At 43.3% G+C, this 18291-nt stretch overlaps 1 protein-coding gene across 1 annotated transcript in view; it reads left to right on the forward strand.

Annotated features, from left to right (window-relative positions):
- Positions 1-1957: 1957 nt before the first annotated feature.
- Positions 1958-18291, forward strand: part of ADRA1A (adrenoceptor alpha 1A) — an 86262-nt gene continuing 69928 nt past the window's right edge. Inside the window, exons 1-2 of the mRNA XM_084808181.1 lie at positions 1958-2295; positions 5863-7600. Coding sequence (XP_084664307.1) covers positions 6712-7600 — 889 coding nt within the window. The 5' untranslated portion in view covers positions 1958-2295; positions 5863-6711. The remainder of the gene's footprint in view (positions 2296-5862; positions 7601-18291) is intronic.

The raw sequence follows: 18291 nt of genomic DNA on the forward strand, positions 1-18291 counted from the left end.
TGTATGGAATAATCTTGCTGACGAGGCCCACCTGGAACCAACATTGTCATCTTTTCAGCACCAGGTTAAAATTGACCTCTTCTCTCAGTCATTTGGCAGCTTATAATGAGCCTCTTGATTGTCTCTGGCTGATTGTTTTAAATTGTTTTAGATATATGTTGTTTTATGTCATTATGTGAATGGTTTTTATATTTTATATAATGTATTTTAATGGTTTTTAATTTTTGTGAACCATCCAGAGAGGTTCGGCTATGAGGTGATATAGAAATATAATAAATGAAATGAAATGAAATGAATCATATGGTCCCTGGGATGCTTGTTCATGCACCATAGAATTGCTCTCTCAATCTCTCACCAAGCCCAAGTGTCCATATTTCTTTTTGGGTCTATGGCTGCAATCCTAAATACAATGAACTGGATGCAGATTTAGCCATGCTCAGAGTAAACCCACTGAAATCAATGGGACTTAAGTTAGTCATTGATGGAACTGCTTAGAAATGTAATTATATTACGTGAAAAAATTGTGAAAAAGAGAATCTTAGGTAGGCATTACAGTCAACAGATGAATGACATTCAAAGCACTCCCACTTTGGGGGAACACCAGTTGTCGCCGTGTGTGTGTGTGTGTGTGTGCGCACGCGCGTGCACATCTGTTTTAAACCAGCCATTTTCAGGAGGAGGAGGAGGAGGAGAAGAAGAAGAAGAAAAAGAAGAAGTTCTCATTCTTTAAATGGAAATGTTAAAACATTTAAAGCTTGTTCTCATCAGTAAATAAATCAAATTCTTTGGTGGGTGTGTCGACGATCCAGGTGGCAGGGTGGTGCACCCACCCGCTCCCTCCTAAGTGATGGCCCTGGTTTGCACATGCGACACAGCTAATTTTAGAGACTGTTTTTAAATGTTGATTTTAGATGGTTTATGATCTTAACTGTATGCTGCCTTAAATAAATACATTCTTACGTAAGTAAACAAATAAATACATAATCACATCAGGTCAGTGGATGCACTGGAGGAGGTCACATAACTCAGTTCTCATTCTGTTCAAATATGCATTTGGCCATGAAAAAAACAAACAATTCAGTCAGTCTTCTCCATATATATATATATATATATATATATACACACACACACACACACACACACACACCCATATGCGCACACAGACACAGACACACGCACACATGCATACATATTATAATATCAACTTGTAACAATTTTTTGTCCTCCCTTGACCATTTACCCCCTTACACACTCTTAAACGAAAATGGGACACAATCCTGTGCATGTTTAGACAAAAAAAAAAAGTCCTATAACTCCCAGCACTTCCCAGCTAGCACAGCTGGCTGGGGAATTCCAGGAATTGTAGGACTTTTTTCTGTCTAAACATGCATAGGATTGCACCCTTTATTTATTTGTATTGCCAAATATCTGGTGTGAATGCATATGTGTGTGTATTTGCATCAGCTGCATGTATTTCACATCACCCTCAGGACATTGCAATTAATGCATCACACATAAAACAGAACAGATGAAAAATGATCAAACAAAAAAATATCTAAAAGGTTTACACCAAATCACAAAGTGCAACAGACATAAAACCCTACTGGGCACATCAAATTGTCAAACTAAAATGTAGTAATGCATGATACAAATTTAGTAAAATGCACGAATAACTAACTATTCCCTAAGAACCTTGCTATGATATTATTTTGCCACTTCATTTCCCAGAGATTTCTCAACAGCCAAATTGGACAAGTGGCATTTGCTAATAGCAGCTAACAGACGTTCCTGGGTGATCACCTTTCAAAAAGAAACCAGGAGAAAGAGAGGGAGGGAGGGAGGGAGAGGAGTCAGCAGAAAGAAATGTTGACAACTGTCAGATGTGCCCTCTCTTGTGCTGCAATACGGTAACAGGCGGGAGATTACGGTAAAATCGAAAGAGAGCCTAGTGCCAGCTGCATCAGCTCACACAGTGCAGGAAAGTTGCAGCTCCTCCTTGACAGTGTAAAACCAGAGTATTATTCAACTGGGAAAGCGATGGTGTCATGAAACTGGCACCCAGCCCCTCTCAGCCATTGGGACAGAGGGAATTAGTGTAACTGTGAGTCATCACAATACTACAAAAAGGACGAGATTAGATTGGCTGATGATTTGGGGGTTGTTGGGGTTTTTTTTGGGGGGGGGGGTTCTGCTTTGCAAGCAGTGTCCCACTGTGCTATACAGATGACTTCCTGTGATTCGTCCTCTCTCATGCACTCTTCAACAGGAGGTCTGCAGCCTTCCAGCCTGAAGTAGGTAAGTGAAAGGAGAAATAGGGGCAGCTGCTCAGAAGTGGGTCTTATTATCTAGGGACCTGTGCTCTCTATTTCTGTCTTCTAGCTTTATCCTACCTCTTTCCTTTCCTTTTTTCCCCCCCTTCTCCTCAACCATCTTTCCTTCTTCTCTATACTGCTGGGTAATGTTGATAGGGTTCATTAGTCCATTGGGGGGTTATCTTCTTCTTGCATTTGTGAGTATCTCATTTGAATTCCTTAGTCCTCAATAGACATCAGGAGAAGAGGAACACTTACCAGAAAATGGTTAGAAATGTGGTCTCATATTTTTGTTTCTTTACGTGCTTTTTAAAACCCTCCCTTTCCTAGAAATTATTCTGGCTTCTATCCCCTCTTTTTGGGTGGTGGGGGGCGTGGAAGGGGGTAGAAGAAAACTTAATGCTCCAATGTCCCTCTTGTTATGAAATATCTCTCATATCCAATTGAAAATGTGTTTCTATCGGCACTTTCCCCTCGCCTATTTTTACCCCGTGACTTGACCATCTCAGAACTTGCAATTTTATTCCTTTCTTAAAAAAAAGAAAAAAAAAGTGTATATATCTAAAGAACAGATAGAAAGGCTAGGTGGTGTTTAACTCCAATAATTTTAAAAACTAAAACTGTTGATCCATTATATTGGGGAAATTTCAGCAAGGTTTCCCTGTGTTGCAAACTATATTCTGTGCAGAAGGAGGAAATAACTAAGAGTATTGTGGTACCTTAAAGACTAAAGACTAACAGATTTATCATGTCTAGAGCCCACTTTATCAGATGTGTGAACTGTTGTCCTCAGTTGGCTGGTACACATACACATATAGGGGGGAAATGTAAACAGTGGGACCAAGTGGCCAGGAAATGCAAAATGCAAATCCAGTAACTCTGAATCATTTCTACGTAAAGCTCAATTGTATACAAGATAAGTACATTGACCCTTCACAACCAGCAGTAATTAGCAATGACACAATCTCACAAGCTTTGCTATGTTCATTTGACCCATGTTGTGGGAGAGAAACTCCTGGTCTCAAATGAACCCTAAATAAACAATCGGCGAGGTTTGAAATGTCACCTCTAAAGAGACAGACAAGTATCATGAATTGGAAAAATAGACCATTGCTAGTTACAGGAGGCATTACTATCTGATCATTGTCAATTTGATAGCTGATTTCTGCTTTTCCATCATTATATATCTGACAGGAATTAGTTCCCACTCCTCTGTGATGTATTTTCTCTGCAGATGGTAGCAGCCTTTTGAGAAAGTCATAGCTCAGTGGTAGAGCACAGGCTTTGCATGTAAAAGGTCCCAGGTTCAACCCCTGGGATCTCCAGCTATGGAAAGACTCCTGTCTAAAACCCTGGTGAGCCACTGCCAGTCAGTGTAGACAATACTGGACTAGACTGACCAAAGGGTTGATCTGTATAAGGCAGGTTTCTATGTCTCTCTTTACTCCCCCCCCCCTTACTAGGCTCTAGGGCTGAGAACAAACTTGTTTGGCTATGGGAGGGCCATAGCTCAGAAACATATCCATTTCATATACATCAGCCTCAGTTCAATCCCTGATATCTCCACCTAATAAAGCAGGGGTAGGGAACCAGTGGCCTTCCAAGATGTTGTTGGACTACTGCTCCCATCATCCCTGATTGATGGCCATTCTGGCTTGGGCTGATGGGAGCTGGAATCCAACAGCATCTGTAGGTCCATAGGTTCCCCATCGCTGTACTATAAAGATCTCAAGAAGCAAGGATAGGAACAACTTTTGCCTGAGACTCTGGAGAGATGCGGCCAAATGAAAAAGACAACATGGGGCTAGACAGATGGTTGAGCGATCTGGCTCAAAGTGACTTTGGATGCTCTCAACAAGTGAGGGAAGAAAGAATGAAGTATTCATCCTGTTTTGGGACATCCAACATTGAGTCCATGGGTATATCAGCCCATCTTCCTTGGGCAGATGCATGTACAGTTTCCATACCTGGAGTGTATACATCTCCCATTGTTGGTTAATGCACAGGCTCAGCTTTGGAGAGTCTCAACAACAGGGATGCAGACCCTAAAGCCCAGGGGCCAAATCCAGCCCTCTGAGGTTCCTCAGGAGGCTCCACCCCTGTTCCCTTGGCCACCAGCTGTTGGGTGGTTTCCCAGCTTTTGTGCAGTTTTCCCCTCTATTCCAAATGGTTGAAATGCCCCTCCTAAGGTTTAGTTACTGGCAGTAGAGGCTTTAAGCTAAAATATCCTGGCATTTTTGGTATTTGGGCCCCACACCTTTTGCCTTTGGCCCTGCCCACCACTGGAATGTGCCCCCCAAGAACTTGTCAGAAATAGAACTTGGCCTTTGGCCTGAAAGGGGATCTGCAACCATGCTTTACAAGGATGGGAAGACAGAATGAAAAACAACAACAAAAAACTCTTGTTCCAAGCTTCTGAAATGCCTTTTGCTATAAGCTTTGATTTCTTGAAAGAACAGCAGTGGGTTTTAAGCACTCCCAGAAGCCCTTCATGCAGTCTTTGAATGCCCAACTCTCTAATCATAGGAAGATGGAAAGCTGCCTTAGATCAGGTCAGATGATCTGTCCATCTCCTTTGTCTCCTTTGACTCTCAGCTTCTCTCCAGGTTCTCAGACAGGGAGTGGTCTTGCTACCTGCTCCTTTTAATGGGAAATGCCCAGAACTGAACACGGGACTTTCTGCATGTGGTTTACAGATAAGCTGTGGTTCCTTCTATAATGTGCAAAGTCTGGTTGTGGTCACACAGTACAACAGGTGCTGAAGGCATTCTTGATTTGGCCCAGAGCTATCCTTAAGCCCTGAAAATGGGATGAGTTCTGGCACAAATCAAGTCCTCTTGCCTGGACAAATGCAAAACATGGGCTCTAAAGTGAACTGCACAAAATCCCTATGTACTAGGCATCATATGTGAGCCTTAAGTCACCAATGAATCCTTCTCACACACACTGTTTATTTACGTGAACATGGGATCATTGTTAATGTGGAATAAAAAGTGGGAAGGGAGGTGATTTCCATTGCCAGTCTTGTGTTGCAAGCCACACTGAGCTGCTAGTGCAGCCTTCCCCAGTGTGGTGCCCACTTGATGTTTAGGAGAACAATTCCCATCAGTCCCAGCCAGCAAGGTCATGGATGGTGGGAACTGGAGTCGAAAGCATCTGTGAAAGGCTGTGAAGATGTCCATAGATTTGTTCTTGGTTTATTGCCGACTGTCTTCAATAGATGGAATAGGAACACACACACACACACACACACATTCTGAAATACATAACATTGTCCCTTCTATGTTGATACTGCAGGGTAGTGATTGGCAAGCCATTCTGATTCATTTTTGCCTGAGGTTCAGATTCATTGTCAGCCAGAAAGCAGCAAGCAAGGTAGGTTTCTGTGGGGTTGGGAAACAGCTTCTATTGAGCAAACACTAAACCAGTAAACAGCAGTTAGTCCTACAGGTGATCAGAAAAAATCAGTTGATTCCTTGGTTTCAGAAAACTAGTCAGGGTGCTGTGGCAGCAAGTAACCATGTTTCTGAAATGTGTTTCTCTTCTTTAGGAGGGAGTTCATCTGTCCAGCAAAAAGAACAGTGACAAAGGTACTTTTCTCAAGTCCCTTTTCAGGCTTATGCCCGACATTTGTTAATGAGCTCATATCTTGGGGCAAGTTGGCATGATGCTGAGCTCCTGATGGCTTCAAGAACTTTTCTTTACATCTCAAGATCATAAAACATGTTATGGATGTTGATAAGAGGAATGAAACAGAGTAAACCCAAGTAACACGCTTGTAGGCTTCTACTGTTCCAACTGTGAAGCTGTTTGAAAAGTCAAGTATGAAAAGGACACAAATGAACAGGGAGCAAAGAACAATGAACTGTCCTTTGTGCTCCCTCTTTCTGATGAGAGGAATGTAAATAAATATATTTTGGATGTTGATGACTGTTTTACAAACCCAAACATTTTTCCTTGCATAGTAGCAGAAAGCATGCTGTGGCTTGATGGCTGATTCTCTAAAAACTCAACAGAAACTAAGGAAGAGATCTTTGGCTCACTACTTAATAGAATATCTTCAAATGTCCAGAAGGTATGGAGAACATCAAAGAGAGCATCCTGAAGGGTGTCTTTAAAATTGCACCAGCATTGTTTATTAGACAAAAAAAAAACACATATATATCTAATCAGAGCAGATGCCAAGAAAGAAATGTGGATTTTCAAATATGTTTCCCAGTCTAAGGTTTCCTTCCTGGTTCTGCATTTATAAAGCAAGATTCATGTTTCAAGTTAGTTTTGTTCAGCAATGTGGAAATAAAGTTTCTTGCAACACTACCAAATATTTGCTCTCGCCTCTTTCAAAGAAAGGGCAGAGTGAATCCAAAACACATCAGATGAACATTAACCAGTTTCAATAATGGGCTTGAACTCCGAGAACATCTCTGCCTCTGACTGCTTAAACTGCACCCAGACTGTCGGGCAAGTAGATATTCCAAAGGCAATATTATTGGGGGTTATCTTGGGTGGGCTGATTGTTTTTGGGGTCCTGGGCAACATTCTCGTGATCCTTTCAGTTGCCTGCCACAAACACCTGCAAAGTGTAACACATTACTACATTATCAACTTGGCTGTGGCTGACCTTCTCCTGACTTCGACAGTTCTCCCCTTTTCTGCTACTTTCGAGATTTTGGGTTACTGGGTTTTTGGGAGGATCTTCTGCAACATCTGGGCAGCTGTTGATGTCCTATGCTGCACTGCTTCCATCATGAGCCTTTGTGTCATCTCTATAGACCGATACATTGGGGTGAGCTACCCACTAAGATATCCAGCCATAGTGACAGAAAAGAGAGGTCTCCTCACTCTGCTGTGTGTCTGGGCACTTTCTCTTGTGATATCCATAGGACCCCTCTTTGGCTGGAAACAACCAGCTCCAGAAGATGAAAAAATCTGTCAGATCAACACTGACCCTGGTTATGTGTTGTTCTCTGCCTTTGGCTCCTTCTACCTCCCTTTGATCATCATACTAGTGATGTACTGCCGGGTGTATGTGGTGGCCAAAAGGGAAAGCAAGGGGCTGTCTCGTGGGCTGAAGACTGAGAAGTCCCATTCAGAAGAAGTGACCCTCCGCATCCACCGCAAAAACACCCCAGAAACCACTGGATCGACACCCAGCACCAAGCACAAATCCAATTTTTCAGTGCGGCTCCTGAAGTTCTCCAGGGAAAAGAAAGCAGCTAAGAGCTTGGGAATCGTTGTGGGGTGCTTCATACTGTGTTGGCTTCCTTTCTTTCTAATCATGCCCATTGGTAAGTAAAGCAAATGCATTAGTCATGGAGAGGGTGGGGTTGTGCAGACTTGGTGCTTGCAGATGTATCTGAAATCCTGGATGAGATCCTCAGCTGGTGTGTTGTTTACTGCATTATGGAACAGTTAGGGAACTAATTGAGGATCAAACCAGTCATCGCAGCAGCAGGGACATTTGTTTCATCACACATCTGCCCTATTCACGTATAGATTGGTATAAGTGGGGGGATGCAGCAGAGGGAATCTGAACTCTCCCAGGGCATAGTCTGAAGGCACACAAGGTAGCCACCTTGCTGAAGCTAAGCAGGTTTGGGTCTGGCCAGTGCTTGGAGGAGAGACTGCCTGGGAACCACGTGTAGCTACCTTGAGTTCTATGATGGAAGAAAGGTGGGATACAAATGTAATAAATAAAATAAAAATAAAATAAACTATCCCCACCTATTAATATCATCATCATCATCATCTCTATACCATCCAGTAACTCTATGGACAGTTCACAGAATGAAAACCATAAAATAAATAAGACATGATATATCAGCCGATTATCTCAGGCTCTTCTCTCATCCACCTTGGCTGACGTATTGCAGCTGGCTGGAGGAAAATTAGGCTTTGGGCAACTGGCCTTGGGGAGGGAAGGCAAGGGAAGGGGAAGATTCCACCCCACTTGGGGCCACATTCCAGTGGTGTGTGGGATACAAGGTAAAAGGGGCAGGCCCAAAACAAAAATGGCAAGGCCAAGATATCAAAATGCCAGCACAGTTTAGCTTAAAGCTCTTACTGCCAGCAACTAAGCCCTAGGAGGGGAATTCTAACCTTTTAGAATGGGGAAAAACTGCAGAAAAGCCAGGAACCACCAAACAATTGGTGGCTGGGAGAAAGGAGGTGGAGCCAGGGGAAGGGGAGGGACCAAGGAGGGATTTGGCCCCTAGGCCTGAGGATCTTCTCCCCTGGTACACACATTTACATGGGAGTAAGCCGCATGAAACACTTTGAGTAAACGTGCATAGAACTAGGCTGCAAAGCATTTACTCTGGAGTAGATCTGTGTACTTCACCAAAACCAACTTGGCATAACCGGTTGGAGCAGAGGCTATAGTCTCAGTGGTTTTCACAAGTTAACTGTTCTATGTGCAGAAGTTACACAAATCTAACTTTCAACCTATTTTTGGTGCCGATGGAGGAGTGAACTTCCTTGATCATTTCAAAGGAAGTCTTCCATCGATATCAACAGGTTTAGGAGTAATCGGCCAATTGGCAATGCAATCCTAGCCATGTCTACTCAAATGTAAGGGTGCTTGAGACTAGTGTGGTTAGAGAAATCTGCAATGGATTCAAATGAGTTCGGATTTCTATGAATCCCATCTGTGGATTCCACAGCAGACCAACTTTTTCAAAGTCATGTGGACTCTGTGGACTTCCAGACCAGTTTTTCACTTGGGGGGTGGGGGATTTCCACTAATTCACATTAGTGCTAACGCATTAACTATGTGCATTAGTGTATCTGCACAAGTCGACAAGTGCGCAAGTGTGAATCAATGCTAATGTGCATTAGCCCAAGTAGAACAAAATTCTAGTAAAGAAAATCTAATTCCATCAATGAGCAGATGATGGCATGAAAAATACCTAACAATCTGTGAAACACAGATGGAATAGATTTAACAAAATCCATGCATCCCTATTCTAGACAGACAGTTCCTAGCACTACCGGTCAAAAGACATTGTGCAGCTGTTCCATTTCCCCACTCCCCTTAATGGATATTCTGTGGCAAAGGAAAAAAGATGGAAGAAGTGGTGGGAAAACATGGGAGGGTAACAAATGGAAGATGATGACATCTGGACCCCCCCCCCCCATAAAATTATGTGAATGAGGCAGGAAGATTGGACAACAAAAGCTTTGTCTGGAACCAGTTTAAGCCCTGTTGAGTCCAATGGGAATTACTCCCAGGAAAATGGGTATACGATGGCAGTTTTTCAACATTTGCTGGAAGTTTTGGCCTTGGGGTGCCCTGCTTGCCCTCACTCAAAAGACTCAACTGCTATAAATAAATGTATAGCCCTTCCATCTATGTATTCCAGAAATGTAGATCACAAGTACATGACTAGGCTGTAAGCTGGTTCACAAATGCGTGTATGTATTGACTTGATTGCTCCATACTTGATGCATACAGCCAAATGTAGGAATGGGTACCATCAAGAAAATGTATGACTGCAGGTAAGGTGAGGTGACATTACACCTGTGGCTTTGGACCTGTGAAAGCAGATTCACTTCATTAGGGATGTCAGAGAAATCCTCCACAGACCCCAATGAGGCCAGATTCTGTTGAATCTGGCCCCCCGAAGTCCACGGAGGATCAGATCTCTTCCTCCGCTTCCCCGTGAAGTCCTCACTGGCCGGATCCTGCCTGCCGCCAGCTCCAAAGCCCCAGCGTTACAGCCACCATTGCTGTATCACTGGCTGGACTGATGTACTGTGGACACAAATGGTGTCCGGCGTAGCAGACACCATTTTCAACCCTGCTCTTGGACGTGATAGGCTACGTAAATTTTTACGTAACCTATTGTGTGAAAAAGCAGGGACGCAAATGGCGTATTTGCATCCCTGTTCCTTCGTGCGATAGGCTACGTAAAGATTTACATAGCCTATCATGTCAAAGAGCAGGGATGCAAATGGCGTCCGCTGCGCCGGACGCCATGCGTCCTCAGTACGTTAGTCCAACCAGCAATATGGCAATGGTAGCCGTATCGCTGGGGCTTCGGAGCTGGCCGGCAGCTCTGCGGAACTGCCGCAGAGCAGAGCTGGCTGGCGACAATTCCGGGGGGAGGGAAGGATCGCCTCCCTGCCCCACAGACCCCCCCCCAGCTGGAATGGCAGGTAAGTAATTCATTCATCCCTACACTTGAGGCTGCAAGTCATAAACATGCATGTGTCTACCAGTCCTCATGCCTGACTTTTATATGAAGGCCACGATCCAGAGATCAGCGAAAGCAGCAGCACTCGCAAACCTTGTGCTTTCCTAAACAGATTATTATTGGCAAGGCTTGCAATAGTGGGGCGAGAGAAGATGGCTCCTCTGAGGGTTTCATCACACTAAGCTTTTATCCTGGGACTGAGATTGCTCCTTCACAAAAGTTTGCAGGCTCTTTACATGACGCCATGGCCCTGCCGTGACCCTCCCGCACCACATGCCCTCTGTTCTGCTTTTAAATAGATTGCAGATAACGAGCTATCAAATTACCCCATTGTGTCCGGCTTCAGTTTCCTCCATGAAAAGACTTAAAGCGGCAAGAAGAGGTGAGAGATCAATGAAAGATAATGGAAGAGTCAGATATGGGGAGAAGTGGGCGGGGGGAAGCGAATGTAAAGGGAGTCAGTGGCGATCCTGCATTTAAAACGGAAGCAGAAAGCCCCGTTTTAAATGCAGGATTTTAGGCTAGTGTAGAAATGCCCTGAGTTCATCCCCTCCACTGGCACAGGAATTGCTGTTGTTCTCATGGATCTATGGATTAGGGTTAGAGCTATGTGTACAACCAGGGCTTTCAGATATGATGAGGGATTTTTCTTCTGCTCTGTCTTTTCAACTCAGCCACGCAGTAGGGTCTGCTTCAGATAATCATTCAGTATAACAGAGCGTGCAGATTTTAAAACTGGGACGAATGTCTGTTGCAATGGAAACTTAACGTTACTTTTTCAGAGTACGGTAGGGTGTAAGAACAGATGCACCACAACGGCATCCTTTGGATTAGCTGTACAAGTTGGAAATGTCATATTCTCGGTGATTATTTAAAGCAAATCCTCAACAAGGTGTCTCTTTGAATTTTGACACTTTGAGAAGTAGTTGTTTTCAAATATCTCATGCGTAGCTTTAATAAGAAGTATTGATGAAGCTAGTATTGTTTCTGAAGACCATCAGCCTGATATAGATGGAAGCAGCTATATAAGTGCAGCAAATAAACAATCAAACAAAATACACAGATGGATTTGAGATATACAGTCCTAACTGTGCTTGGTTTAGATTGCTGGGACATAATAGGTGTGTTGAATAAGTCATATCAAAACATTCCGATTAGTATAATTACAATTTTTTGAGTTTCGGGGTAAGCAAAAACAATGGAGTATCTGTCTCCCTCCCCTTCCCTCTTTTAAAAATAAGGAGTTTTAGTATGTTAATTAAAACCTAACCGTATCAAATACAGATTTCCATAAAACTAGTTGTTGGTCAAGAACTATGTACAGTTCTTTCTCCTATTTAGGGAATATTTTGAATGAAGAATCATTTACAAATCCCGGATATTAGATTAGTTCTAGTTTAAACTCATTAAAGCATTAGAACTGCCAGGAAGCGAAATCCTTAGGTGTGTCCAAGCGAACCAAGTTAGGGTAGAGGGAGGAGGACAAAATTAAACAGCTTTGGAAAGCTAGAATATTATTCAGGGCAATGCAGACACCAAGACTAGTTTAACAAGGCTACTCAAGAGCAGCCAGACTCAATTAATTTAAAATAAGAGGTTAATCTTCTCTCATCCATAGCATTGTACTGACTGGTTTGTTAATTTTGTTAATTGTGTCGTATGTGATCTTGCATCCTGGAATTGAGATACTGGGAGGGTGGAAGGATGCTTAATTTGGGGGGGGGGGTGCTACAGTTTTATAAGTAAGGTTTGGATGGGATGGGGAAAGGAAAGGTTAAATTCAGTATGAACAGAATGTTTTGGAATGCAAGTTCTTTTATTGTCGTGTTACATTTCCAATAGCAAACGGTGACATTTTTAGAGGGCTTTGGTAAGAGTTCCATACCATAATAATTCCTATGCTTCATCTTATTTAGTTAACTTATCTTGATCAATTCCACCATACTGAATGTGATAATAAGGATATGATTTAACTCTGGTGCAATTATTTTGTGAGTAATTATAGTTCATCTTTTTCAAATGAGAGTATACCTAAGCTTTTTCCAAGTTATGTATTGCTTTTAATTAATATTCCATTGTTGGCAGCCCCAAGGACTTCTATGGCTGCTCATAATTGCTTCTACATTGTACTTAAACACCTTAAAAAAAAGTATATAAAAGCATATTAATTCCAAATACGAATATTATCTTTTTTTTGTTTTTGTTTTGCATACAAAGTGCAATTAGGCTAATCATAAAAGCTCCCTTCATGCATATATTTTATCAAGTAGCATAGGATTCAAACCCACAGACTTCTGCAGTGACTTTCTGTAATACAGGATCTTGGTTGTGAACTGGCCAGGCTTGTATATTACTGACAATTATGAGTTACAGTTCATTTTTGTAAAGTAATCTTTTTTACCATATGAGGAAAATAAAAATAGAAGTTAATGAAAGAAAGTTATACCAATCAATCTGCTAGCCTGAGAAGCATATTAATAGTGCTGTGCCAAAAACGTCCCTGATATTTTTTGGACCGTTCTCATTCAATTTGATAGAAAAGAAATTGCTTGTGGAAAGAAATTCAAAGGAGAAGAAACTTTTGGAGAAATTCTCATAGGTTGGATTCAGGGTTCTTGTGCTCACTTTACTTATGAAGTGGCTGAGGAGCACGTGTAAGTGTACTGTCTTTCGTTGTACAATCATCTCTCTAGCAGGTCGTAGCCTCCTCAGCTTCCCATTCTTCTACTAAAGCTCAGAGGAAGACATCATGTAGTAATTCCTCCCATAGGGCTTTTACAGATCAGGAAGTGCAGGCAGCCTGGGAGGCTGCATAGAAATGGGGAGATGTGTAATAGTGTGTGGAGGGGGGACATCACCCTCAGCCACCTCACAGTGATTAGGTAAGCTCAGAAGCACCACATAAATACCTTATAAAATGCCTTGAGAGTGAGACAGCACAATGAAAGGGGGGAGAAAACTTTCAGGAAATTGGAGGACAGATTTTGGCGCAGCACAAGCACCACCTTTTCCCTGGAGCTGGACACAACACGGCTCCCCTCACACCTGCACTGTGGAGGATGCAAAATGGGGGCTAGGCGGCAAACACAATTGGCAGTGCAAAAGAAGAAAATCCCTAGGAAGCAGGAAGAAGCTGTGCTACAACCGTATCAATGGTGAGAAACTGTGAGAAACTGTTCAAGAATTTCTCCTCCTGCTGGAGAAACTCAGTGAAATTGTCTCCCCAGTTTCTCTGCCCACAAATAGGATGGAGAATTTCATGAGACCATTTGTACACAGCTCTACTTACTAACACGGATAACAGATTGCCTTTTTTACTCATCTACATTGTCAACATATACAGTTCAAACATCCAGTGCATCTTTACTCAGAAGTAACTATGTTCAGTAGGGCTTACTCCCTATAGTAAACATGTTTAGAGCATTTACTCCTAAGTCTAATTCGATGATATTTATTTATTAATTTCAGAGGTGCCTACTTTTAATGCATTTATTACCAAAACACTGCATTATTGAAAATTTTCAAATTAATGGGCACAATCCCGGGGGTGGGGGGTATTTATTTATTTATTACCTTTCTATACTGCCCAATAGCCAAAGCTCTCTGGATGGTTCGCAGCAATTAAAACCATAAAATACCACATGATAAAATGCAATATAAAAAGTTTAAAAGTTCAGAACTACAGTATACGATAAAAATAAAAACCAAAATAAAAGCACTAGTGCAAGGATTTAAAATGCAGTAACAGATTTAAGACAACAGAAACTGAAAGACTAAAATGCCTGGGAAAATAAGAAAGTCTTCACTTGACGCTGAAAAGAGCATGACGTAGGTGCCAGGCGAGCTTCTCTGGGAAGTTTGTTCCACAACTGGGGTGTGATGTTTTCTTGCACAAACGCCATTGAAAAGGATCAGAGGTGCGCAAGAGCATGGTGAATGCAACAGCTCCCATTCATCTCAATTTGGCTTTTGCAAGAGATGGCTGTCCAGTGATTTCTGTAAATCAGGCTGCAATCCCATATCCACTTTCCTGGGAGAAGGCCCCTTGAATTCAGTGGGACTTACTTCTGAGTAGACAGGTATAGGATTGTGCTGTCAGTTGTTAAAGAGACTCTTTTTTCTGAAAGAAAGCTAGCTTTCGCCTTTCAATCATCATTTCCCCCCCCTTTAAACGTTCTAGGAAGCTTCCAAAGAGAACCCATTTAGCTATTGAATCTGGGACCCATTATCACATTTCAGTCTCCCTTTACAGCAGTCAGTGCATTCTGACAAATGGCTTGAGGACAAGGTTTGCTATGCTCCGCAGAAGGTAAAGTCCCAGAAAGACTAGCTCTTTATGCCCTGGGTGTCATAATGCTGGAATGCTGGTTGCCAAGAAGTCACAAACATACCCAAAAAGGATGAGAGAGAGACATAACATCCCCCTTCCATCATCTGCTAAAGTGGAGTGTGCATGAAAACTGTTGCCATAGAGTCCTTGGGCTAGGGTTTAAGAAATCTTCCTCATTTTGAAACTGACCTCACATCTTTGATCCCTTATAAGGACAGTTGCCCACAGTTTGTGTCCGTATCTTTGCACAGCTTCCCTGTGTTATTTTAGAAACACATCGTTAGTCTTTCATGGTCTGTTTGTCCCTCTCATAATGAAGAACATTGTACTCAATAGTGATGCAAACACAGTAAACTCTACCTCATTAGAAACCACTGCTGATACATGCCAATCCAACCAACAGGCTCACGGCACTGTGCTCCTTAACGTGAGCTTATACACTTCTCATTAAATAAAATGCAGAGACATTCCCAAACGGAAGAAATTCAACAGCAATATCACTTACTTTGGAATAACCCTACTAACCAGTGCCAGCGTCAAGAGCAGGCATGGTTGGGCTCCTGGTAAAGTGCCACACCCCAGCAGGGGCCGACTGACAATTGCTCCCTGAACTTGCTCCTCCTATTCACACTTGCAACCTGCTTGTTCACCTGCCTCTCGCTCTGACCCAGACAACAGTGGTGGTGAGAAGGAGTAGCAGATGCCACTGCCTACCTGCTCACTGGCTCTCAGCCGGTGAACCATTCAAATGGTGTTGAATGGGGTACGGCTACCCTTGAAAGACCAGGTCCGCAGCCTGGGGGTCATTTTAGACTCCCAGCTGTCCATGGAGGCTCAGGTGTTGTCAGCTGTGAGCTAGACAGCGCTGTTTCAACTCCATCTGATACGGCAGCTGCACCCCTTCCTTCCCGACCATCTGCTCCCATCGGTAGTACCTGCCCCGGTCTCCTCTCATTTAGACTGTAATGCGCTCTACATGGGGTTACCCTTGAAGATGGTTTGGAAGCTGCAGTTGGTACAGAACGCGGCGGCTCACCTGATTAAAGGCAGCTGCTGGCGTGATCCCATCACTCCAGTGCTGAAGGAGTTGCACAGGTTACCAGGTGTTGGTTTTGACCTTTAGAACCCTATGTGGTTCCGGCCCAGCCTATCTCAAGGAGCATCTCCAGCAACACCAGACAGGCCACTTAACAAGATCAGCCTCGGATAGCCTTCTGTCTGTCCCATCAGCCAGGACAGCTAGACTGGTGGGGATGAGGGAAAGGGCCTTCTCTGTGGTGGCCCCCACTCTGTGGAACTCCCTCCCTAGGGAACTCCGCAATGCCCCCTCTTTAATGAGCTTCTGCCATGCATTAAAAATGTGATTGTTCACGCAGGCATTTGGGGTGGGTTAGGGTATTTTTAGAAATATGATTTTTTAATGTAGAATTTTATAGTTTTAAACTGTTTTTTATTATTGTACATCGCCCAGAGTGGCTCGGTGACCAGCCAGATGGGCGATTAATAAATTTGATAAATAAATAAAACCAAGCAAGTAGTAGCAATAATGAGAAAGAGGATGAGGACCAATAGCACCTGGTGACGATGGTGGTGAGAAAGTAGACTCACTGAGCGAGCGGCTCCATTGAGGGTGTCTTGCCCAGGGGGCCCTCAAAAACCTGGACCTGACCCTGCTATTGACCATTAGAGATCTCATAGAGTCATAGGACATTATAGTAGGGGAAGGGCCCTACAAGGCCATCGTCCTACAAGGGAGCCCATTTTAATCCCCTTTGCAGGTTGGGACACCAGAGGAACACCTCCTCTCATACCAATCTACTCACATGATGAGATCCTTAGATGAGACCTTACTTAGTGTCCCAACTCACTCTCAAGTACATTGGGTCTCAAGTACACAAGAGAGTGCGTTTCCAATATTGGAACCCAGATTCTGGAATCTGCTGCCCCAGGAAACATAGCTGGCGCCTTCCTTACTTGTAATGAGGTCCTGCTGCTGCTTTTTATGAGGGCAACATGAGTAGTGGCTGAATGCTCAGGCAGCTTTTCTGCTGCTGGTGCCGTTGTGCTTATTTTTGCCTCTCCTAGCATATACGGCTACTATGGCTATATATCATCTCCAGCATCAGAGGCAGAGGAACATGACAGGAAGGGTGCTATTGCATTCCTGCCTGGTCGTGTGCTGCTCATAAGCATATGGTTGCCCACAGATAGGCCTTTGGTCTGATCCAGCATGGCTCTTGTTAACAGTGCTATAATAATTCTTACTGCATTTAATGCAGAAGCACCCAGTATAAACAGGACTGGGTTAAGCAGCCAACAAGTATGTGCCAAATAATGCACAGCATAAAGAAGTAATGAAACTTAAAACCAGCAACCATCTCTTTTCCAAGCTATTGTCCCCATTTCACAGAGAGGGAATGTAGTGTGTGAGACCATAGCCTGAACACGATAAGGAGGCTGGGTTGTCTGTTACTATGAACCAAAGACCGCCAGCCTCTGAAGATGCATTCACGTTGGGCATGATCCAGTTGAAGTTAAGTACTTTTGACTCCCCTGAAGATGGACAGGAGAGTTAAGCACTTTAAAATCGGATTTCAGCCTGTTTAACTTTGGCCGAATCATGTCCATTGTCAGATCTCTCCCAGCCTGCTCATACTAGCAACCTTCTTGTAAAGTGAGTCAAATGGAATTTGGAAAGGAGTCCAGCATGTGCTGCAATGTGGAAATGTGTTGATAGCTGCTGTTTGCATAGCAACCTAGGACCCAAACAAGTCACTGGGGCCTTTTGTAAGACTAAGGCCAGATTCTTTCATTCAGTTTTGACATAGTAAAGCCACTGTGAGGTGAGTTTTACAAATCATGTTGATACGGTGACCATTTCTTCGGAGGAATGTGCCCTCAACTGGCGAGATCCAAGATTTATGAACATTTGAAGCTGCCTCATACTGAGCCAGACAACTGTTCTATCTAGACTATTATTGTCTGCTTCACCCTTTCCCAACCTGGCACCATCCAGGTGTTTGGGACTACAACTCCCAACATCCATGATCATTGGCCTTTCTATTTATTTTTATTTACTGCATTTATACCACGCCGTTTTTCCTCTTGCAAGGAGCCCAAGGCAGCTTACATTATCCTCCTCCTCTCCATTTTATCCTCACAACAACAACCCTGTGAGGTGGGTTGGGCTGTGAACTTCCCAGTGAACTTCCATGGCTGAGTGGGGACTAGAACCCAGATCTCCCAGCTCCTAGTCCAACACTCTTGCCACTACACCACACTGGCTCTTTCTAGCTAGCTAGGGCTGATCTGAGATGCAGTCCAAAACATCTGGAGGGAACCAAATTGGGGAAGTCTGGCCTACTCTGACTGGAAGTGGCTTCCTAAGCCAGGGTTGGGTAGAAGGTAGATCTCCAGATGTTATGGACTTCAACTCCCAGAAGCCCTTGCCAGC

This window comes from Heloderma suspectum, chromosome 6 (assembly GCF_057233095.1).
Source record: "Heloderma suspectum isolate Gila_16-S chromosome 6, 16-S_ref, whole genome shotgun sequence".
NCBI classification, from domain to species: Eukaryota; Metazoa; Chordata; class Lepidosauria; order Squamata; family Helodermatidae; genus Heloderma; species Heloderma suspectum.